The sequence below is a fragment of the Onychomys torridus genome, chromosome 7, assembly GCF_903995425.1.
Source record: "Onychomys torridus chromosome 7, mOncTor1.1, whole genome shotgun sequence".
In the NCBI taxonomy this organism is placed as follows: Eukaryota; Metazoa; Chordata; class Mammalia; order Rodentia; family Cricetidae; genus Onychomys; species Onychomys torridus.
Window position 1 is genome coordinate 56652818 of NC_050449.1, and position 24170 is coordinate 56676987.

Here is a 24170-nt window from a genome sequence, read left to right on the forward strand (position 1 = left end):
GTGTCTCTCACCTGAAGTTCTCCTTTTCAGCTAGGCTGCTGGCCAGTATCTCCTGACACTCGGCTTCGTCTGCTTGGCCTTTCAAGACAAAGTTTCTCTGTGGAGCCCTGGCTGTCCTGAAGCTCTCTTTGTAGACCAGGCTGGCCTCGAACTCACAGAGATCCCTGCCTCTGCCTCCTGAGTGCTGGGATCAAAGGTGTGCACCACCATGCCAGGCTACCCGGCTTTTTTTTTTTAAACACAAGTTGTTGGGAACTGAACTCAAATACTCACACTAGCAGAGTGCTCACACTAACAGAGTGCTCACACTAACAACAGAGTACTCACACTGACAACAGAGTGCTCACACTAACAACAGAGTACTCACACTGACAACAGAGTGCTCACAATGACAGAGTGCTCACACTGACAACAGAGTGCTCACACTAACAACAGAGTGCTCACACTAACAACAGAGTGCTCACACTAACAACAGAGTGCTCACACTAACAACAGAGTGCTCACACTAACAACAGAGTGCTCACACTGACAACAGAGTGCTCACACTAACAACAGAGTGCTCACACTAACAACAGAGTGCTCACACTAACAACAGAGTGCTCACACTGACAACAGAGTGCTCACACTAACAACAGAGTGCTCACACTAACAACAGAGTGCTCACACTGACAACAGAGTGCTCACACTAACAACAGAGTGCTCACACTAACAACAGAGTGCTCACACTGACAGAGTGCTCACACTAACAACAGAGTGCTCACACTGACAACAGAGTGCTCACACTAACAACAGAGTGCTCACACTGACAACAGAGTGCTCACAATGACAGAGTGCTCACACTGACAACAGAGTGCTCACACTAACAACAGAGTGCTCACACTAACAACAGAGTGCTCACACTGACAACAGAGTGCTCACACTGACAACAGAGTGCTCACACTGACAACAGAGTGCTCACACTAACAACAGAGTGCTCACACTAACAACAGAGTGCTCACACTAACAACAGAGTGCTCACACTAACAACAGAGTGCTCACACTGACAACAGAGTGCTCACACTAACAACAGAGTGCTCACACTGACAACAGAGTGCTCACACTGACAACAGAGTGCTCACACTAACAACAGAGTGCTCACACTAACAACAGAGTGCTCACACTAACAACAGAGTACTCACACTAACAACAGAGTGCTCACACTGACAACAGAGTGCTCACACTAACAACAGAGTGCTCACACTGACAACAGAGTGCTCACACTAACAACAGAGTGCTCACACTGACAACAGAGTGCTCACACTAACAACAGAGTGCTCACACTGACAACAGAGTGCTCACGCTAACAACAGAGTGCTCACACTAACAACAGAGTGCTCACACTAACAACAGAGTGCTCACACTAACAACAGAGTGCTCACACTGACAACAGAGTGCTCACACTGACAACAGAGTGCTCACACTAACAACAGAGTGCTCACACTGACAACAGAGTGCTCACACTAACAACAGAGTGCTCACACTGACAGAGTGCTCACACTAACAACAGAGTGCTCACACTAACAACAGAGTGCTCACACTGACAACAGAGTGCTCACACTAACAACAGAGTGCTCACACTAACAACAGAGTGCTCACACTGACAGAGTGCTCACACTAACAACAGAGTGCTCACACTAACAACAGAGTGCTCACACTAACAACAGAGTGCTCACACTAACAACAGAGTGCTCACACTAACAACAGAGTGCTCACACTAACAACAGAGTGCTCACACTAACAACAGAGTGCTCACACTAACAACAGAGTGCTCACACTGACAGAGTGCTCACACTAACAACAGAGTGCTCACACTAACAACAGAGTGCTCACACTAACAACAGAGTGCTCACACTGACAGAGTGCTCACACTAACAACAGAGTGTTCACACTGACAACAGAGTGCTCACACTGACAGAGTGCTCACACTAACAGAGTGTTCACACTAACAACAGAGTGCTCACACTGACAGAGTGCTCACACTAACAACAGAGTGCTCACACTGACAACAGAGTGCTCACACTAACAACAGAGTGCTCACACTGACAACAGAGTGCTCACACTGACAGAGTGCTCACACTAACAACAGAGTGCTCACACTGACAACAGAGTGCTCACACTGACAGAGTGCTCACACTAACAACAGAGTGCTCACACTAACAACAGAGTGAGCATTTTACTCATGGCACAGTCTTCTCAGCATCTGCTTGCTTTTAAAAAATAAATAAATAAATAAATAAATGCTGGGCGGTAGTGGTGGCGCACGCCTTTAATCTCAGCACTCAAGAGGCAGAGGCAGGTGGATCTCTGTGAGTTCGAGGTCAGCCTGGTCTACAAAGTGAGTTCCAGGAAAGGCGCAAAGCTACACAGAGAAACCTATCTGGAAAAACAAACAAAAAATAATAGTTATTTTATTAAATTTAAAGATTCAGTGTACGGGTGTTTATCCTGAGTGTATGGCTGTGTATTACTTGCATGCCTGGTGCCCTCAATGTCAGAAAAGGGCATTGGATCCCCTAGAACCAGAGTTACAGATGGTTGTGGGCCATCATGTGGGTGCTGGGAATTGAGCCTGGGTCCTCTGGAAGAGCAGCCAGTGCATTCTTAACCACAGAGCCATCTCTCCACCTCTCTCTCTGTCTCTCTCTGTATATCACTGTGTGTTTATATGCACCACATATGTGCAGGTGCCTACAAAGGCTAGCAGGTGTTGGATCCCATCCCTGGAGGCACAGGCAGCTGTGACTTGCCTGATGTTAGGCCTACCTAGGTCCTCTGAAAGAGCAGTGCATGCTCTTAAGTGCTGAGCCATCTCCTGAGTACTAGTGACAGGTATGAAGCAACATGACCAGTTTGAGTGCATTCTGCATGCAGTTTAAGGTCTGTCCACCAGAAAACTGTGCTCAGTATGTGGACTTTGGTCCCTAACATGCAAGCATTCTAAAAGTTCCTTGGACTAGCATCATAAGACTTCCATTTACAGCATATAGCTATCTGATCTGAAGAACAACAGAGAATAGAGTTTAGCAGCTCTACCCTGAAATGTATTCTGAACCTGATATTTTAATGGCCTTAAGAATTTAACATCGTGTTGGGTGGTGGTGGTGGTGGTGGTGGCGGCGGCGGCGGCAGCGGCGGCGGCGGCACACACACCTTTAATCCCAACACATAGGAGGCAAAGACAAGCAGATATCTGTGAGTTCGAGGCCAGCATGGTCTTAAAAAAATAGTTTAAACTTAAGTTTCATGTTTAATCTTAGAATGACATGGACAATGATTTTTAAAGCTTGATAATAGGCACTTAGGTCTATAAGCCTGAACTCTGCTATGTGCATGGTCAGGTCCTGGGTCCAGGGTGATCTGGACCACCCATCCTGCATTTAGATTTATTTAGGCAGGGCCATGCTGTGTTGCCAGTCATAGCCACACCTGGAGTTCACGTAAGAGCTTCCAAACGGGGAATCAATAATTACCATCTTTTCAAGTACCTCATCTTTGATTTTCTTCCTATGATTCGGAAGATGCTGACCCACAGGGAAATTCTGATAATTATGTGGGCCCCTGCCACTGACACAGTCCAAGTACAGTCCTCTTTGGCACCCTGCTGGCTGGGGTTATTGTACTTGGGGGAGATAAATTGCTCTTTTTTTTTCTTTCAGAAGGCACAGGCCTTCACCTACAGTGACAAATGGGCTATAGTTCTTATATTTCAGAGGAGGCCCTTGCCTTCAGATGGGAGAAACATCAAATAGATTGCATGCAGAGAGGGTAAAGAGAAAATTAAAGTCCTTAATATGTTACAGGGAGTAAAGAAATGGTTCCTTAGGTTGGGATCTCTGGGATGTGACTCAGGCAGGTCTCCATCACCTTGACCACTGACTGCAGCCATCTGTTTGTTCCCTCTTCACCAAGTTCTACCAAACAAGGCTTTGCTTCACTTCTGCCAGACCTCTGGGGATAAATTCCGCCCAAATCTTAATAATGAGTACTGTTAAGAGAAATTTAAGTACAGGAAGGTGTTGCCTGTGACTATGTTTTTCTTTATTATTTTTTTAAAAAAATATATATTTGTTAATTAAAAAGATGGAACACATACATAAAGGGTTAAAAAGCTAAATGCCCACCCTTTAGTCTTATTTCTATGACTTGTATCCTCTTCCTCAGGGGGGTCTTCCTTACTCAACATACATCCACATGCACTTATGGGTGCACACATGATCTGCAGATGTTTTATTTCTAAGTGGCCAGCTCACCGCAGCATCGAACATTCACTTGCCCACAGGTATCTGCTTTATGAAACCCCCTTTCTTTGTGTAATAGCTGAGTTATCCAGCCATAGCACAATAATGACCAGGTAAATGGGTCTCCATTTCTTGAACCTGCTCCAGACTTCCTCAAATGTGACTAACTGCAAGATCTTCCAAACCATTAGAGACCAAACAAACAAACAATAAAACCCCCAAACCACGTAACTAGCAAACCAAACAAAACCCCCAATGCTACCTTCGGTCTGGACACAAGATCCATAGTTAGAAATTGCAAAGGTTTTGGGGATGAACTTTTAATTTGACGCTTTTAAGAAAAGTGAGACCTAGTCCAGTGTGACATGAAAGAGAAATGTACCTGCTAGTGACATCAAAGGGACATGCTTATGTGAAGATGGACTGTAGTACACAGAAGTTGGGTGCTTAGAACAAGATCCAAAAGACAAACCCTCTGAGCCAAAAGAGTAAAATGCACCTTGTTTCAAAAGGCTGAGGTTGGCTGACCGCAGTCACCTGTAGACAGAGGCATCCCAAGTGCCAGGCAGAGCTGACCGTACCCACTGTTACCAACCCTCCACCCAGCTCACACCCATCAACGGTCGGTAGGAAGTGAAGGGCCATTTAGGAATTGAAAGGGACCATCTCTGTTCCTTTCCCTGCCTGAATAAAAACTGTCCTTTGCAATCAAAGCAAGCTTGCCTTGGAGCTGGGAACACAGCACCAGCCACCTCACAGTGTTTGTTTCTGAGGAAAGACCAAAGATTCACAGTGAATTGATCTCATTTCATTCCACGGGGATCAAGAGGACCCTACACTACAGTCACAATTCCGCGGAGGCCTGCACCACGCATTACAAACTTGCTCTCACCAGCCCTGGAACTTCTGAAAGGAGTAACAGCCAACGCACTAAGTTGTGACCCTTGAATGAAGCTTCAAAATGGTGGGGTTTTCAAAAGTGAAACTTAAGTTCAAGGGTCTGAGCTTCAGAAATACCTACCTAGGGCTGGGAATATGGGTCAGTAGGCAAGTGCTTGCTTGGTATGCAGGAGACCCTAGGTTCAGTCTCCAGCATGGAAAGAAAATAAGAAAAACCCTACCTAATAAAGTAAATAATGTTGACTTTCTAGCCTGTGGATTGTTTAAATGTCCTGGTTTTAAGGAGGCTGGGGTTGGGGCAGATTTATGTATCACAGGCTAGCCTCACTTAGAGCCAAGGTTAGTCCTTCAGTTTCTTCTGATCCTCTTGCTTCTACCTCTCAAATGCCACAACCACAGTTGTGTGCCACCCTGCTAGGTTATCAGGTGCTGTCAATGGATTCTAGTGCTCGGAGCATGCTGGGCAAGTGCTCTACCAAGTGAACCACATCTCCAGCCCTTGTGCCAGGCTCTGTTGTAATGCTGAACATAAACACTGACCTGGGGAACTCTAAGACCCCCAAGAAGATTTCACTCACCATCAGTTCCTCGGGGGCCGGTCTTTCTTTGGGCTGTTTCCTCATGCTGCAGTAGGAAGACAAAAGACCCTCATTTATATTTATAATTTTTTTTGCTGTTAATTTCCATCCCTGTTTCTGATGGAATTTGGATGTTTGCAAAATGCTGCTGGATATTTGATCACACTATGAAACTCCAAAACTACGTTAATAAAGTGCTCCTTGGACCAGGGGGTGGAGCCAGACTAGTTGACAGGAATTAGCCACAGAGAAGTCAGAGGAGCCGGGAAGATGGACAGAGACACAAGAAAGGAGTAGGGAGGGACTTAGAGATTCAGTGGTCTTTTCGGTTTGGGAGAGTGGAGAGATACTTCTCTTGCTGGATCTCTGGCCAGAAAGGAAGGTCAGCTGGTTGCTTCTCAGATCTAGCAGGTTTTCACCCCAATATCTAAGTCCTGAGTCTTTATTGGTAAATAGAATGATAGAAACTTAGTTAAAACCTACATTTGGTGGCCGTGGCTGAGCTGAGTCAGTGCTGGCAGGCCAAAGGGTGCAGACAGTAGTTAAAATATCAGTGGATTCTGGTACGGCCACTAAGCCGACAGAAAACCAAGAGCAAAATCCACCAGCTCAATGCTTGTCCAAAGTACTAACACACATTCCTGATCTTATGCTGGTCTCGAGTCAGACTTCTGGGGACACTGTGAATCAGAATTCTTTTATTAAAGTTACTGTTGAAATAAAGATAAGTTATTGTAATTCTATTTTTAAAAGATTTATTTATTTTATGTGTGTGTTTGCCTGCATGTATATATGTGTAGCATATGCATGCCTGGAGCCCACAGAGGTCAGAAGAGGTGTCAGATCCCCTGGGATTGGAGTTATAGGTGGTTGAGAACCACCCTGCGGGTGCTGGGAACTGAACTCAGGTCCTCGGCAAGAGCAACAATTGCTCTTAATCACTGAGCCATCCCTCTAGTCCTGTAATTCTATTTTTGAAATCACTGTGGAAAGAGCATCGATAGTCTGACTCAGTTGCCAACTTATTTCAATCTTAAATTCCAGGAACAATATAGTTCTATTTTGGCCACTGGGGTAAGAAGGATGGCGACAGTCAGGTCACATGAGAAAACACTGTGGTTCTGGTGCTCAATGCTGAGCTGTAAACAAATGTCAGAAGTACAGATGATGCCACAAGACCACAGATGGCTCCTTACACATCTTCTTGACTTGCATTTACTCCAGCTAAGATGCAAGGTGCTAATTCATTTCACAGTTGTGAGACAGTTAAGTTTAGTTAAGCCCCTTAAAGAATCACATTGTTCATGCAAACTCTTTCCTGTCTGCCCTCCAGTAGCTCCAATTAGTAGCAGCTGCATGTACTTAGCTATGTGATGAAGGACCAAATGGTACAGAGGTGATGGTGGGCATCTGCCTACCTGTGGCCATGTTTGTTCTATACTCAGAGCATTTGTGAGATGAAGTCAGGAAAGAGACTGTGAATTTTCTGATAACACTTTTTTTTTTTTTAAATAGAGAGATCTAATGATCATTTGGTAAACAAGAACCATAGCTATGAACCATTAATGACATCGAGGACATTTGCCTTCTCTATAAATAACCATATGCACCTCTCAAATGCTGCATCCATTAGCAAGTGATTCAAGCTGTCTCGCCAGTGGAGTTGGTAACAGTCCTAATCTGACATTCCAAAGTAGCTGTATCTCTTGGGAAAACAAGGCTATTACCCAGGATCCCTTCTGTTTCAGCTGACATCTGTGGAGACTTTAACACAGGTTACCCTTCCAGTCTCCAGAAAACTTTTATATAACAGCCAATTAATGTTTTGGATGGGAGGGTGATAAAGCTTCATACACTGTTCTTCCTGGGTGCCCGGCTCACTCCACCTCCAGGCTGGTTTCAGACCACACAGAGACCACACAGAAGTCAGAAATCCAACCTCTCTCTGTGATGCCCAATGCCAGGGCTCCAAGCAGCCCAGAACTGCAGTTTGTTTCCCAATTTCTGCATATAGTGGGACATGATGTACTTCTGAGTGTTTTCAGGAATTGCATGTATAGGAAATTAAGAGATCAATCTGTTTCTGGACCAGGGCTCTAACGCACAGTTCTAATGAGCTTCAAGAGCTCATGAGCCTGGTGTTTAATTAATAAGCATTTTCCCCAAGTATAGCATGCTTTGAAAACAAAAGATTTTTGGAGTAAAAATAGTTTCTAAAAGCTACAGAATATGACATAAGTATTTTAAGTAAATAGAAGCAATTACAATTTTTAGATCTGGGGGAAATTTTCTTCCTCATTTTTTTCTGGTGGAATATAAACCCTATGAGACATTTTCATTAAGAGGTAACATATCACACTCAGTCAAAAAGGTGATAAAGCTTGACATTTATATTAAGGAATATTTCTTGGTTTCACTTTTGTGTAACCATCAGATGGATCATGGGGGGGGAGGGGACAGCCATTCTAGTTGAGGGAGGACTCTGTGCAGCTGCCCACACCACCTTGTACCGCCCCAGAGCAATGGCTTCTCCTGGCAGGGGCTGCCTGTGCACCCTGCAGGAAGGGTGAAGGAGGGAGAGGAGGAGCCAGGGGGTTATGGAGGAGTTTCAGAATGTTTGGTATATCCTGCCTCCTGCTCTGGAGGTCACCGTTCCAGTGTCCCTGATCTGTGTCCTCTCTCTGGGGTAATTCCCCCTGCTGGGGTGAGCCTGAGGGCAGCGGAGCAACTGGCCCCCTGAGGCTACACCACGAGAGTCCAGCAAGGTTGGGGACATGGAGAAAGGGCTAATAAAAGAAAGATGTGTCCTGCTGGAGGCAAAATGCAGAGGGCTGAAAAAGAACCTGGGATTGAAGACCGTCTGTTTCTTCAGGGTAAAATGATAAGGCCTTGCTGGGAGTCTCCAACGACCCCCTGCGCAAAACCCTGGATTTCCTCTCAGTCCCTGGAGGGTTGGAGTGGGCTCAACAAAGGTCTCTGTGATCTTTAACATCAAACTTCAGTGAGGCGTGACCCTAGGATTGTGTTTAAAATAGACCTGAGGACAAGGTATTTACTGAGAATCAGGTGAATTAATAAACGGCTGCTTTGGCTAAGGAACAGGCAGTTTTATGGCTAACAAGGTTACAATGAGAAAAGCTTCATAGGTCCATCAATGGGGTGATAAAATGATGTATATTTTGGGAAGAAAATTCAGAGGACGGCAACGGTGGGTGCCTGTGTTGGAGGAATCCCCTTCTTAGTAGTTTACTAAGTTGGGGAAGGGAGGGGCTCTGAAATTCACCACAACCCTTTGTGTAAATAACATTTACATAATTTAAACAATTTCTTGGCTTTGTTGCCCCAGCTGCCCAAGGCCCAGAAGCCCCTCCCATCTCCAAAAGGAAGCAGGGAGAGTCACAAGGTCTCAGAGAGACTCGGAGTTAATGGCATGTATCATTTACATTGAGGGCATGACGGGTGTGCAAACGGGGACTCACCACTGAGTGATGAAATGTACAAACGGCTCCGAGAACTCGCCAAGCGGAAGGACTGGTGAATCCTGGGAGGGAGGGAGGAAACAAGTCACCCAAAGTCGCCACAACAGTTTTTTTCCCCCTTTCTTCCCCTTCCACCCTCCACCCAGGCCTCGGAGAGGGGCTGGGATGGCGGAAGGCCTCATCCAATTAAAAGGACTGGCTGAACCCTCCTCCACACAGGGAAGTAAAGATGCCAAATTTCGAGCCCCACACATTTTACACTGGTGAGAAGCACAGAGCAGAGATGGGGGAGGTGAAAAAAGGACAATGATAGCCACAGGGTAGGAAGGAAGGTAGGGAAAGTGTAAATGAGAAATTAATGATTATTTAAGTAACACACAAATGGTCTTGTAATTAACAAGGAGCCGGGAAATTATTCTTGTTCTGACCTTTGTTTCTTTTCCTGGATTTGCTATTTATTTACACTTCCTGTTATTTACATTTTATTTGTGTATCTGACTGCTCTTAACTGCTTGCCCCTTGCTGTATATTTGCATATTGTGTTTTTGTGTGTGTGTTTAATTTAAAAGACAGACACTTTGGAGGGTGAGTTGTTTCCTGAGAAGGGATTTCAGCCTTTCTGCCAGCCTGGGCCGACTATTGTGTCAGGAAGCCCGTGAATTGGGGACATGATGAGAAACTGCCACCTCCCAGACCAGATGAGAAAACCAGGAGCAGTGGCGGCAGCGGCGGGCGCGGCTCAGAAAGAGCAGAAAACTACCGGGCAACAAATGACTGGGCTTCGTGACCCGGGGAGAGAACCCCGTTGCTGTTCGCAGAGGAAGGCTTTAAGAATTTAGGAGGTTTTCCACGAGTGACAGAGAGCGCCGCTGTGTTTATGGCGTGGCAGCTCAGGATGTAATGAAATTACACTGCAGAGTACTTCAACAGTCATCTCATTAGGCCTACAGTTGGAACAAGAGAGCCACATAAAGTAGGCAGCTGCAAATGACTCCATTCTCATCTATTCTCATTTGCTATTAAAAATACCTTTCGGCGTCTTTTCCCCTCCCTGACATCCCTACACAAAGTGCCCCGCAAAGTATGATACATGCACCTATTTAAATTAACAAAGGAATGACTTATTTTAATCTCACTGTGCTTTGGAGTGCTTTGGCCATTTGGATGAGCAATATATCATTACATACAACCTTCCAGCGCTGCAGGCTAGGAACTCAGAGCATGCAGCATTTGGTGGGAGCCAAACAATTTCTCTAGCACACAACTGTGTCAAATGCATGCATGTATTCATTATGGAGAACGAGAGGAAATAGCTTTGATGTAGTGGAAAGGAGAAGAAGATAAAAGCACCTCTGCACTATGTGTGTCATTATCAATGGCAGAGAGACACAACCACACAGCCTCCTACGTGATTAGTAAATATACATATAATTGCTGTGGCCAATTATCAGAAAAATGAGATCGGTAATTACAAGACAGAAAATTAACTAGAACTCTTATTAAGGCTTTGTTTCGATTCAAACAATTTGGAAACTGCTGGAAAATACAATTAAATCAAAAGGAACTGAGGGGGCCAAGGCAGCCAAAAAAAAAAAAAGAAAGAAAGAAAGGTGTGTGTATGTGTGTGAGAAGATGAACAAGATATATCTTGTTATATATATAATAAGTGCACTCTCTGAATTTATTCATCCAGTGGAAGCAAGAGAGGGAGGGGACAGCTGCACTTTCAAACTTGAGATTGTCATCAGTAGAGAAAGCCTTTCAGAAGGAAAGAAAGCAAAGGGAAGGAGTGTGAACAAAAGCTCATCAAGTTCAAAGCATCACTCAAGGTAATACACAGAGCAGGAGGAAGGGGCTACTCAAAAGCCACAAGACCCACAATAGCAGACCGGCTTCCATGACACTACAGCAAAGTGGTCACAGACGTCCCAGTGATTTGAAAAGCAAAAACTAAACAAGGTACCAATTTTCACCTGGTCTGTTCTGTGTGTGTGTGTGTGTATCTTGAGGGGTCAAGAAATGACATTTTAGCTGGGCATGGTGGTTAGACACACTTTCAGTCCCAGGAGGCAAATGGATCTCTTTAGTTTAAGGCCAAGTTTGTCTACACAGTGATCTCCCAGACAGCCAAGGCTACATAGTGAGACCCTGTCTCAGAAAAAAGACAAAGAAAACCCAGAAATGACACGTGTGTCTTCAACAACCATGATTGAGAAGGTAGTTTAAAGTCAAAAATGCAAAAAACTTTATAACTCTGATCCAAGAAGAAATCCTCTACTTACCCTGCGTGGACCTTTCTTTCTTGGATGTATGCACAGTACTCCAACTATCTGAGTGGCAGTTGCTTTATTGGTTTATTTATTTACTTATTTATTATTTTTCTAGACAGGGTTCTTAATCTGAAGCCCTGGTTGGCCCTGAACTCACAGAGATCCACCTGCCTCTGCCTCCTGAGTGCTGGTACTAAAGGCATGTGCCACCAAACACTGCCGAGTAGTTGCTTTCAAAGGCAGTATTTAGGAAATTTATAAATAAAATTTAATGTCAATGTGGCTCAATATTTACCAAGATGGTTAAACTTCTGGGCTGGATTTCTACAAAGCTCCTGTATAAACATGACCCTAATGTAGCCTTTGCTTCAACGTGGAATGCCAAGCCAACTGTGAGACTGGGCAGCTTGATAAAGGTGTCACTTTCACACAGCAGAAGGGAAATGAGACATGCAGCACCTTGTACAGACATTAAATTTTATTGAAGACCTAATATTATAGCTTGTTACGTCCCTCATATTATAAAACTATGGAACACTGGGTGGTAGCCGTGAATAATTTATTTTACTTCTGAAAACAGCAGCCCATGTTGAATTTGGAGAGCCACAGACTCATCTCAGAGGGGCCTGGAAGAAATCACTCATCGGAGGCGTGTGGGGGACAGTCTCATCTCATGTGTATGCTGCCACATATTCCTTCTTCATTTTAAGATCCGAGTCTCTTCTCTGCCTCAAGGAAGGCTGTTCTGAGAAGCAGAGGGCTGGCTGGAAGGTGAGCGGAGGGAACCACACCCGCAGAGGCAAAGGTGGCTCCCCGAGAGCTTGGGGGTCCACAAAAGCATGCTACCACACTAAGAGAACATTCATGCTGCTGCAGCAGAGACCTTTTCACGCTCCTTTTTTTCCTTTCTTCTTCGTTTTAGACAGGGTTTCACTGTGCAGCTCTGGCCATCCTGGAACTCACTCTGTAGACCAGGCTGGCCTTGAACTCAGAGATCTGCCTACCTCTGACTCCTGACGCTGAGATTAAAGATGTGCACCAACATTGCCTGGCCATTCCTTTTTTCTTTTTTACAGAAAATAATATTAGAAGTTAGTATAGCGCAGGATGAGAAAGACCTTCAGGAATCTGCTTATTTTGTTATTTTGTTCCAATTTTAGGGAAGGAGGGGGTCAGGTACACACTTGGGTTCTGGCTTCTCTATGGTGCACCAGAAGGGAAAGAATCCTATCATGGAGGGTGGTTTGGAGGGGAATGAGATCCATTCGGAGGGATTCAGAGACTCCAGTAAAGGAGATGCTACATATGAAAAACATCCTCTTGTGAACTGGGCTTCAGGCAAGATGGAGAATTGCATTGGAAACACACATGTTGGCTGAAGAAGCTGGTACACTACTACCTCAGAAATGTTGGTAGAAACCGGGGGGATGGGTAATACAAATGGGTACCGGATGCCACCATAAGGACTTTCTTGTTTACAAGTTTTCTGTAAGCATCTAAGCATGGAAGTCTGGACCGCAAGAGTAGGCACAACCTTAGCCAAAAGCTTTAATCTGAGCTTTGAACCCCCAAACAACTTTAGAATCCTGCTAAGGAACACAAGCTGGATCCTGCCACCGAGCAGGCAGCCGCTGTATGACAGGAGCCGCTACGAAGCAGTTCTGGGCATGCAGAGGGACAGTCTGCCAGTCTCAGAGGTTTCATAACTGTCTGGTAAGTTCCTTCTGCTAAACAACTGAACACAGGCAGGCCGCACACCAGAGAACAGCGAAGGACACTGGGAAAAAGTTTGAATGATGCCTTTGCCTTGTGAGTAATGAACAGTTCAGCGAGGTCAACCCATTACAACCGAAACTGTTTAATTATTAATTATGCACAATCTCTGAGCAAAGGGACAAGTCCGGAATGTTTAATGTGTGCCAACTTCAACTGGACTCTCTCTCTGGGCATTCTGTTATTAGCACTTGTCAGCAAGGTACTCAGGCATAAAAAAAGACAAGCAGCAGAAAAGTGCTCTCTCTCTCTCTCTCTCTCTCTCTCTCTCTCTCTGTGTGTGTGTGTGTGTGTGTGTGTGTGTGTGTGTGTGTGTGTGTGTGTGTATGTACCTGCACACTCACTGAGGTGGAAGAGGAAGAGGCTGCTGCCAGCTCACACACAGTGTAAGTCACAATGAGCACACTTGTGACTACAAGGGCTGGAAGGTGGGTACTCCAGATACAGAAAGCAAAAATGAGAAAATGCTTTTGAAACAACTGACTTAAAAGAGAGGTCACTTTTGTAAAAGAATATCCTCTTTGAAAACCATGTTTCTTGGCTTTAAAATGATCTCTGTGAGACTGGAAAGATGGCTCTATGTGTAAGAGCATGGGGATGCTTTTCTAGAGGTTTGGTTCCTAGCACTGTAACCCCAGTTCCAGGGGACCCGACCCCCTCTTCTGTCTCCATGGGCACTTGCACTCATATACATATATGTCTATGCAGACATGCACACATGCATATAATTTAAAAAATAAAAATAAACCTTTGAAAGGATCTGTGCCATTTAATGTTTATCTCTAAAGCCCCCAACCCCACCATTAGCCACGTTACAGTGTAAAATGTGAATAAAGCCAGCACCCAGATCTGCGCCCATGCTGGCTTCCTGGTTGCCATACTGTGTTAGTCCTATGAGAATTATAAGTGAGGAGGTAGGTATGTCTACTGTCTCTAACTGCATGTGAATCTAAAACTATATTGAGAATGCCTAAAGAGAAAAGACTATTAAAACATTCCCGGGAAGCTCAAATTCTTAGACTTCTGCTTTGTCACAACTGGAAAGAGACTGAAGGGCCTTTGTTTAGAAAATATTTTTAAGGACTTCAGTTTTGTATTCATGCAGAATTAAAGCTGACAATGGACTTTTACAACCATGTGGTGGGTCATTCACACACTGCTAGGCATAAGCATGAAGTACCACCTCAAATGGTAAATTCTATTTTCTCAGTCATATGACAGTTTTCTCATGCCAGCACCTACCACATCAAAGACAAAGAGTCTGGTACGAGGGTGACTGGCATTACCGCCAGAGAATGGCAGACGTGGGCCTCTGCTCAACTGCCTTCCTCACCCGGAGAGCACAGGGGTGTGAGCCCCTCAGCGTTTCTAGCTGTACAGAAACAGATGTCCCTCCAAACAACTAAACAACTGCAGTGGTATTAACTTTATTTGTGAGTTCTCAGGCCAATATTAAATAAAATGCAGTAACGTCTTCTGATGGAGGAGGGGCTGGAGAGATGGATGGCTCAGTGAGTGGCACACAGGGATGAGGACTGAGGTTCAGACCCCAGCACCCGTGGCACATCCTGCAAATACCTGCAACCCAAGCACTGGTGAATATGCACAGGGTGATCATTAGGGCTGACTGCTGTCAGCCTAGCCGAAAACTGTGGAGTGCTAGGCTCAGTGAGAGACTCTGCCTCAAAGGGATAAGGAGGAGAGAGTACTGAAGGACTCCTTTCCAGACAGACCCTCTGGCTTTGAGTCACGTGTGCACACCTCACACACATGTGCCTGTACCCCTCCTCCTCACACACATACACAACAGAGTAAGCTTTCTAAGTTTATTTTATTTTACCTATTTATTTTGAGACAGGGTCTCTCCACAGAGCCCTGTCCTGGAACTCTTTATATAGAATAGGCTGGCCTTGAACTAAAGGTATGTATCACCATGTCGGCCTGCTTTGAGATATATTATTGCTACAGTACCAAGACAATAAGTAGTTAACATTAGAGAATCAAATGGAGCTAACACTGAATCATGTTCCACATTTAAGGGTAAGTTTTTTAATTCAAGTCTGATGCTCCTGTGGCTTGGCCCAAACAGAACTGGTGTTTGGCTCACACTAATTATCACAGCTCTCTGAGATCACGCCATTTCTACTCATGGGGCTGGGTCAAAGGTTATTTGTAATTCCAGTGGCTTCAGGTCAGGCACAATAGCATTTTGCTGTCAGATCCCAAATTGGTTTTAGATCCTCACTGTTCATTCCTTATGGTTGCCACCTCTGTGTCGATGACTGGCAGAATTCACTGGACAATCTGGGGAGGAAACCTAGTTGGTTTAAAAAGGAAAATCTGGGGCCGGGGATGTAGTCCAGATGCTACAGTGTTGGCCTAGGATGTTTTAAGCCCTGGGTTACATCCACAGCATCACAAAAAACTGGGTGTGGTGGTACATGCTTGCAAGCCCAGCACTTGGAAGGTGGGAGCAGGAGGATCAGAAGTTCAAGGCTATCTTTGGCTACCTAGGAAGTTCCAGACCAACCTGGAATATACAGAGCCCATCTTTAACAAATAAAAATCCAACAGCTAAAGAGAAGAAAATTAGAATCCCCTTTTTGTTAAATATGTGTATAGATAAAAAGCTGATCTATAAACCAAAAGCTTCCTGTGCAGTGGGTAGTTGAGGTCTTGGTGGAGGGCTCAGTGGTTAAGAGGGCTTGCCGTGCAAGTACGAGGTCTTGAGTTCAAATCCTAAGAACCCACACAAAAAGTAGAATGTGGTCAGTCATATGTAGTTGCATCCCCAGCCCTACATATGTGCGGTAATGGTGCTGGGACAAGAGGATCACTGGCTCTGCTGGCCATCAGTCACTCTGGGTTTAGCGAGTGACCCTGTCACAAGGGAATACAGTAAAAAATGAGAGCAGGACACCCAGCGACCTCTTCCAGCTGCAGTGCTCACACAGGTGTGTGCACCTACATACATGTGTACATAAATGCACAGACACACATGTTCACATATGCACACACAGGTTAAAAAAGTGTTATGGAGCATTATGAGAAATTAGTAAAGTTTTATTTCTAAGGTCCTTCAGGTTCTTATTTGTACACGTTTTGCTGTCACGGCTCTGCCAGGAAAGGGAGGAGAAGGTAGAAAGAGGAGCACGTGTGTTCTTGGCTGGTTAGCTACCCTGTTACAGACCAGCCATGCCTCAGCAGATCAGCACTGTCCGACAGTCAGCAAGGTCCAACGGTCAGATGTAGAGTTTATTTAGACATGGCTACTTCATGATCTGAAGTACATTCTTTATTCCATGCTGAGATGAACTTGCCCATTCCTGGGAGTGTTTGAGGCCAGCACTGGGGCGGGAACGAGGCTCTGCATTACCAAGGCTTGCGAAGACATCGGCAGAGAGGACACCTCTGAAGGCTCAGCTGGAGCCCAGAGCCCTCTCTACCCACCCCACTCTACATCAGGCCTGAGTGGAGAGAGTGAAGGATGATTCGCTTTCCACCCTGGGTCACCCCATGCCTGGAGTTGCCAGATGTGACAAATGACACGTGTGGGCATTTTGGTGTGAAGTTCTGTCTGCTGGGTCTGGCTTGACATTAGCAGTTCATTTAACTTGTCTCGGACGGACCTGGGACCAGGGGCTGAAGGCCTGAATTCTCACTACCCAAACCTCTACCCTGCCCATAAACCCTTCAGTCAAGGGAACCAGCTGTTAGCCAAGAGACCAGGCCATATAAGAGAACAGGTCTAAAGGAATTCATCTTAGGTAATTGAAACTGATGTCACAGATAGCTTTTCAGTCACATACAGTCTAGAAGTTCCTCAATATAATGGTGAAAACAGAAACATGCTTATCATCAATGTCACTATGAACCAGATCAGTCAGTCTCATTATTTTGCTGTCATTTAAAAGATTTACACAGAGACTTCCTAAACATGGCAAAGACCGAGTATTTCAGAAAATTCTTTGAAAACAGAACTGGAAAGTGGGTTCATTTTCTAAACCGTGTCTGAGGTGGCTCCCTTCCCAGCCAGCGAGCATCTTTTCCCTTTTGATTTTGGGTCTTTTGCTGCTCACAAGCTACAGGAGTGGCACTATGTAGAGGTACCGTGTGAACAGCATGCCCGCCTCCACTCCCAGCCACACCCCTCTCCCTTGCCTGCAGTGCAGGCACAGCTGCAGAAAGCACACTTTGTCTCATAGCGATGGGGTTTCATTACGGAAGTAGAACCCGCTACTCTCCTCACTCTCCTCACGCGGCTTCCCAACGCGTTTCATAAAAACACTGCCGCAGATAATCAAGCGTGACCACTGACATGCACAAGATTGAGTTTTAGGGACCATTAAATGAGCTCACCCTCGTGGGAAGTCTTTTGCTCAGGCTGGTCTAGAGGTAATTATTCAGCGGCTCCTACCTGTGGTTTTACCTTGTCCCCATATAGTGCTTGAATTCCATACTGTGGTAAGGTCAAGCTTTCTTTCCTCAGGAAACGTCCAGCTACACATGTTGGAGCCAGGACCCACATTATCATGCTAATATACACAACTGGCATTTCACCACGTTCTGACTGTAGCCGATTCAAAGCTGCTTCAGAGGAAAGCTGTATCACAAACTATGGTGAGTGGGCAAAAACAGGAGAGAAAAATAACTCTCCATGGGGTCTGGAACTGAGGACCAATCCCTCTTTGCAGACCCCTCAGATACACAAAGACACCCGGATCCATACACACACGGCTCAACTACAAGAACCTGGCAGGTCTGTGTCCTGAAAACTCAACAAGCCAGAACACCATCAAGTCAGACTCTGAGAATTCACTGTAAACCCAGAGTCCGAGTCGCCACACGGAGTGTCCTCCTGAATGTTCACTCGACTGTTAGAATAATTACTGCCATTTGCCACCAGCACTGCAAGCTAGGGATAAGGGGAAAACCAGAACTTCAGTGATGAGGGAGCTTGGGTGGCATCTGCTTACATTTTGTAACCAAACCCAAAGGCCCATAATCTGCAATCGCAAGCTTGGGATTGTAAGTGAAACTGCTACACTTGGCTCCATAGAATAATTAACAGGGAGGGAATTTAAATCTGGCGGAAGGAGATATTGCATCAGTTTAGAATTAGTTAATATGAGAGGAACAAAGGGAGGAGAGATATGAAACAAAACTATACACTGTGAAATGAACAAGTTCAGTTAGAATGTTCACCAGGATTTGGAAAATCATAATGCCATCTGCTACTCTGGACCTCAGAACATCAGGGATCTCAGGAGCCCAGACGCTTCCATTTCCAGGAGGAAGGAAGACAGCCGCCTCCATTCTGGAACAGAGGCCAACGCCAAGCTGACCAGTTTGTGGTCTCTTTTGAGGACATTTCACTTCTCACATGCTCATCTCCCCTGGTTTAGGGAAGACTAACAGCAGGCAGAATCATGACAGCGACGGACCCTGGCAACAACTTGGTTCAGGGTGTGAAGGTCCCATCGTGGTGGGTTAAGCGCGCACCACCCTACGGCTGGGAAGACTTCACAATAGTGCAACACATGGTGGATGGCAGCAGCCAGAACTGGCCCCACCGGGCCACAGCCCATTCACACGCCGCTATTCACAGGCCGCTGCCGCCACCACGAAATTAATTCATTAATAATACATCAGGCTTCGTGGACAATTCAAAGAAATAACACAAAGCTACATATCCTGTTTGGTCTGAAGATGTGGATCCGCCCTCCCGAATCTGACTTGCTGAAATAAACATCACAATGATAAATATGTTAGTGAAAAAGAAAAATATGGAGAAAAATCCCTGCTGAATTTGTTCAGTGCCACTAAGAGTTCATAAGAACACAAATTTTCAGCATTAGTCAGAAAAATATGATTTTATATAACTGTTTTAAAAATTATTCCTTTCTTCCTTCAAGTGACTTGAACATCTTTGAGAGAAAAAGATTCTTTTACGTTGTTTTTCCTGTAACATTTTTAACTCATTTCTTCCTTATTCCTCCCTCCCATGAACTCATAAATATGAATTAAATATAATTATAAGTGAACAGAACATTAACTTTTGGATTACTGCTGTGTTTTTGTAGAATGTTAATGTCATTTCTAAAGAAACAGTTATTGTCAATAGAAGAAAGTAATTACTACAGAATCTAGCCTTAACCTATTTGCAATCTTCAGACCAGCCAAACTGCATTAATTTAAACACACTGGACGTTTCAAAGGAGGTTTTAGGTCTCTAAAGACTGCCACACATAAAAGAGGAATATTGGGTTTCAGGTTTCCAACGATACATATTCCCATCATTGTGAGACAGGCCTAGTTAATACAGGGCTGGAGGACAGGACCATTGTGTGCATCCAGGGGCACTGGCTCCCCCAGTTTCTGAGGCCTCTACCACCAGCCCATGCAAGCTGCAAACCCCAGAGCTAACCCTCATCTGACAGCTTCCCATTTGCCAGAGAGGGGTGGTCCTGACACAGGGCGGGCTGGGCTAGGGCCCGGGCCAGGGATCTGCTTTCCTTTTGAACATGTGCAGGGGAGGCAGAAGCTCTTCTTTTCCCTTCTTGCTAGCTTCAAAACCCAGAAAAAAAAAAACCCAACAGGATGCTGTTTCTCCTGCAGTCAGTTAATACCACTTTCTGCACTTCTGGAATTCGGAGGGTACTGTGAGGTGGTCACTCTCACCAACCTCCCCCCTAACATTCCTTTCCTCTCACAGCCCAGAACCTCCTTAGTTACCCTTAGCTCAGGAATGACCCAGTCTGCAGAGAACTTTCTTTCCCCTTTTCTTCCTTCCTCTTTCTTCTCCCTCCTGCCTCAAAGACAGCAGGAACTTAAGAACCAGGCTTTCTGGCTTTACCACTGAGCTGTATTCCAGCCACAAACTATCGTATTTCTTAAAGACCTGAAATCATTTATAGATGACAAACAAAACTGAATTTTCTCTCTCTCTTTTTCTTTCTTTTTTGTGATGGAGTCCCCTGTAGCTCAACTACCAGGGGATAAATGGCCCTGAAATCACTACACAGCTGAGGATGAATGACCCTGGTGTCTGGGTTGACAGGGATAAGGAATGATAAGGGAGAGTCAATGTTTTTTAAAATAAAAATATTTATTATTTTAATTTATGTGTATCTGTGTATCTGCATGGGTTTATTCATACCATGTATGTACATATATATCTGTGGGGCCAGGGCAATTGGATCGCCTACAAGGGGAGTTGTAGGTGGTTTTTGAGCCATCTGATCTGGGTGCTGGGAACTAAGCTGGATCCTCTGCAAGAGCATTAGCATCCTTAACCATAGAATCATCTCTCCAGCACCAACAGTCAAGATTGTAAAAAACAATCCATGGAGATCTTGCACCCAGATACTGGGGGCGAGGGGCAGAGAGCCAAGTCACCCAATAGCTCACAGCTCAGAGTAGTTGCATGGTCCTGATTGCTGGGGTGGGTTTCCGAGTAACATAAAAGAGGATTTAAAGGTATGTGAAACTAACTCAAAAATTTTTTTTAGGGTGTGTGTGTGTGTGTGTGTGTGTGTGTGTGTGTGTGTGCGCTGGCACTGAGGACCAAAACCCAGTACCTCAGGCTTGATGCATTCCACCATTGAGCTAATCCCTAAGCCATGAAAATGAACTCTTGAACCAATGGGATGATGCAATCCCATTTTAAAAAGTGTGATTAAAAAACAATTGAAACCACAATGAGTCCAGTATGGTGGCACAGGCTATAATGCCATCATTCTGGAGGCCGATGCAGGAAGATCATGAATTTGAAGCTAGCCTGGGCTAATTAGTGGGTTCCAGGACAACCTGAGATATACAGAGATGCTATCTTGAAAGCAAAACAAACCAACTAACCTACAGTGCCATACCACCTTGAATCTGCCAGGGATGGCTAGTACCAAAATACCAGAATCTAATTGTTACTAAGAATATGGAGAAAGGAACTCTGGGACATCATGGGAATGTAAAGTGTAGTCATCATGGACAAGTGGAAGCTCCTTGGTGAATAAGGAACAGAATCCCCACACCACCCAGCAACACCACTCCTAGGTACGCATCCAGAGGAAAATGTTCTTTACCTGCACTCCAGCATTGTCCACAACAGCCAGATACAGAAACAACTAATGCCACTTTGTAGAGGGAGGAGAGGAGAGGGGAGAGAGGAACTTTATTTAGTCTTCAAGAAAGGGAAACTTAACCACGGTGATAAGAGCAGTTGACCTGGAGACACTGCCAAGTGAAGCAGACTGGATAGAGGCAGACAAATATTGCATGACCTCACCTCTACACGAAATCTAAGACAGCAGAGCTCAGAGCAGCAGACAGTAAGGGTGGAGTTACAGGATGGGCAGTGGGGGAAGGAGGGGAGGCATGGATTAAAGGGTACAAATTTACCACTGTAAAATAAGTAAGTCTGAAGACCTATTATGTAGTATGGCTACCAAGCTATTATCAAAGAGTTCTATACTTCATATTGCCAAGAGGAGATCTCAAGGGTTCTTACAGGACAGGAACACACACACACACACACACACATACACACACACACACACACACACACACACACACACACACGAGTAGCTATGGGAGGTGATGGGTATAGTAGCTTGATTGGGCCAACTGCTTCAGAATGACTGTATGTATCAGGCATCATACTGTATCCCATAAATGTACTTAAGTTCTATTTTAAGTCATATCTCAATAAGGCTGAAAATCCACAACTTTGACATTACATAAGACATAATCATATTCAAGATCTATGGGTATCTCAAGATCTATGGGTATCTTACCTCCTGTTACTTCCTATTCTTTGTAATAAGAAAGTAGCATAAGTATACCCATCCCAAACCCCAGAGAAGGTCTTGAAACATGTCCCTTGACATAAATTAAAATACACAGCTGGGCACAGTGGCATGCCCCTGTAATCCTGGCACTTGGGAGGCTAAGGCCTACTGAGGTAGAATTATGTGTTTTTGTCCCTTACTGAATGAAAATGGTATATAATTGATTTTCACATGTCAGACCAACCTTGCATTCCTGGGATAAACCTCACTTAGTTATGATATTGTCCCATTTTGATTTTTACTGCTGTGATAAAACACTGACCGAAAGCAAGCTGGGGAGGAAAGGGTTTATTTCAGCTTACATTTTTCAGCCATTATGGAGGGAAGCCAAGGCAGGAACTCAAGGCAGAAGCTTGAAGCAGAAACTATGGAGGGTGCTGCTTACTGGCTTGCTCTGGGTTCACATTCAGCTATACCATCCACAGTGACGTGCTCCTACATCAATCAGATCAGCAAATGCTCCAGACATGCATGCCTACAGGCTTTCTGATGGAGGCAACTCTTCAACTAAGGTTCCCTCTCCATCTCAAACTTGAGTATTTCATATAGTTTGGTAGCATAATTTTTCAGAGCACCCACCCATCCACTCATCCACTCGTCCACCCATCCATCCATCCATCGATCTATTTATTTATTTAATTTTATTTTATTTTTTGGTTTTTCGAGACAGGGTTTCTCTGTGTAGCTTTGCGCCTTTCCAGGAACTTGCTTTGTAGCCCAGGCTGGCCTCAAACGCACAGAAATCTGCCTGGCTCTGCCTCCCGAGTGCTGGGATTAAAGGCGTGGGCCACCACCGCCCGGCTCGATCTATTTATTTTTGGGACAGGATCTCCCTATGCTGTTAAGTTGGCAACAGAGCTAACCAGGTCAGTTACATGATTCCCTCTAACTATTGCTGAATTCAGGGTGTAAAATCCTACTGGTGTTTTCACGAAGGTTTTTGTATAGATAAGGGACATTGATCTTCAGTGTTTCTATTTATTTATTTGTGTGTATGGGTGGATACAAATGTGCCACAGCACACACACATATGAAGATCAGAGAGCAACTTGAGAGTTAGCTCTCTTTTCAATATGTGGGTCCAAAGGATCAAAGTCCACTCAGCCGTGGCAGCAAGCACCTTTCCCCACCAAGGCACCTTGCTAGCCCTAGTTTTCTTTCTTGCCAAGTCTTTGGACTCAGGTATCAGAGTAGCACTGACTTCACAGGAACAAGGAGAACAGTGGTTCTCTCACCCTATTTTGGAAGAGTCTAAGAAGCAGAGCTGCTAGTTCTTCTTGAAGCACTTGGTAAGATTCACTGTTAAAGCAATGATGCTGCTCTGGCTTTTATGGCAAGTTTTTATTTACTTAATTTTTTTGTTATAGGCTTACTCTGTAGTGCAATTTGTGTGTCCGGGGATTTGTGTATTTCATACAGGTGATTTAGTTTTGTAGTGTACAGTTTCTCAGAGCATTTGTTCTATTAATTAATTAATTAGTTAGTTAATTAATTAATTCTTGAGGTAGGCTCTTCTGTGTATTCCAGGCTGGCTTCAAACTTGGGGCAATCTTCCTGCCTAAGCTTCCAAACACCAGTATCCCAGGCTTATGCTCCTGAGAGCTTGGCGGGAGGTGCTAACAGGGAACTCTGGGCTCGTCTACCCTTGACTGAAGACCAAGCATGCAGTTCAAGAGGGACACACATGGAGCAGTGGAGGAAGAAGGAAGCACCCTCCTAGCCAGCCTAACATCAGGTATGCGTTCCTGATTTCAGCAGTGGAAGATCTGTCTCTGTCAGTCTAGCAGAAGCCTGGCAGTCTGCTGGTGTTTTCAAAGAACCAGTGGTTTGCTGGTGTGTTTTCTCTAGAGCATTTACTTCTGCTGTAAAGCTTCGTTATTTCCCTTTCCTAACTTGGGTTCAGTCTGTTCGTTCTCTCCTTTCTTAGGGTAGAACCTAAGACTACTGATCTGAGATTGTCCTCTGTGCACTGCAGGTGCTTACAGCTCACTGCCCTGTGTACACTGCAGGTGCTTACAGCTCACTGTCCTGTGTACACTGCAGGTGC

At 44.8% G+C, this 24170-nt stretch overlaps 1 protein-coding gene across 4 annotated transcripts in view; it reads right to left on the reverse strand.

The window, feature by feature from the left end:
- The window catches only part of Map2k5 (mitogen-activated protein kinase kinase 5), a 234619-nt gene that overhangs the window by 27852 nt on the left and 182597 nt on the right, over positions 1–24170 (reverse strand). For 3 of the 4 annotated variants that reach the window (XM_036192310.1, XM_036192309.1, XM_036192308.1), the window contains 2 exons: positions 9235–9296; positions 5756–5801 (listed from right to left, as the gene is read on the reverse strand). In XM_036192310.1, the coding sequence (XP_036048203.1) occupies positions 5756–5801; positions 9235–9296 (108 nt within the window). Of the gene's footprint in view, positions 1–5755; positions 5802–9234; positions 9297–24170 lie in introns of those variants that run through there. The other variant, XR_004945416.1, reaches the window with a different exon arrangement.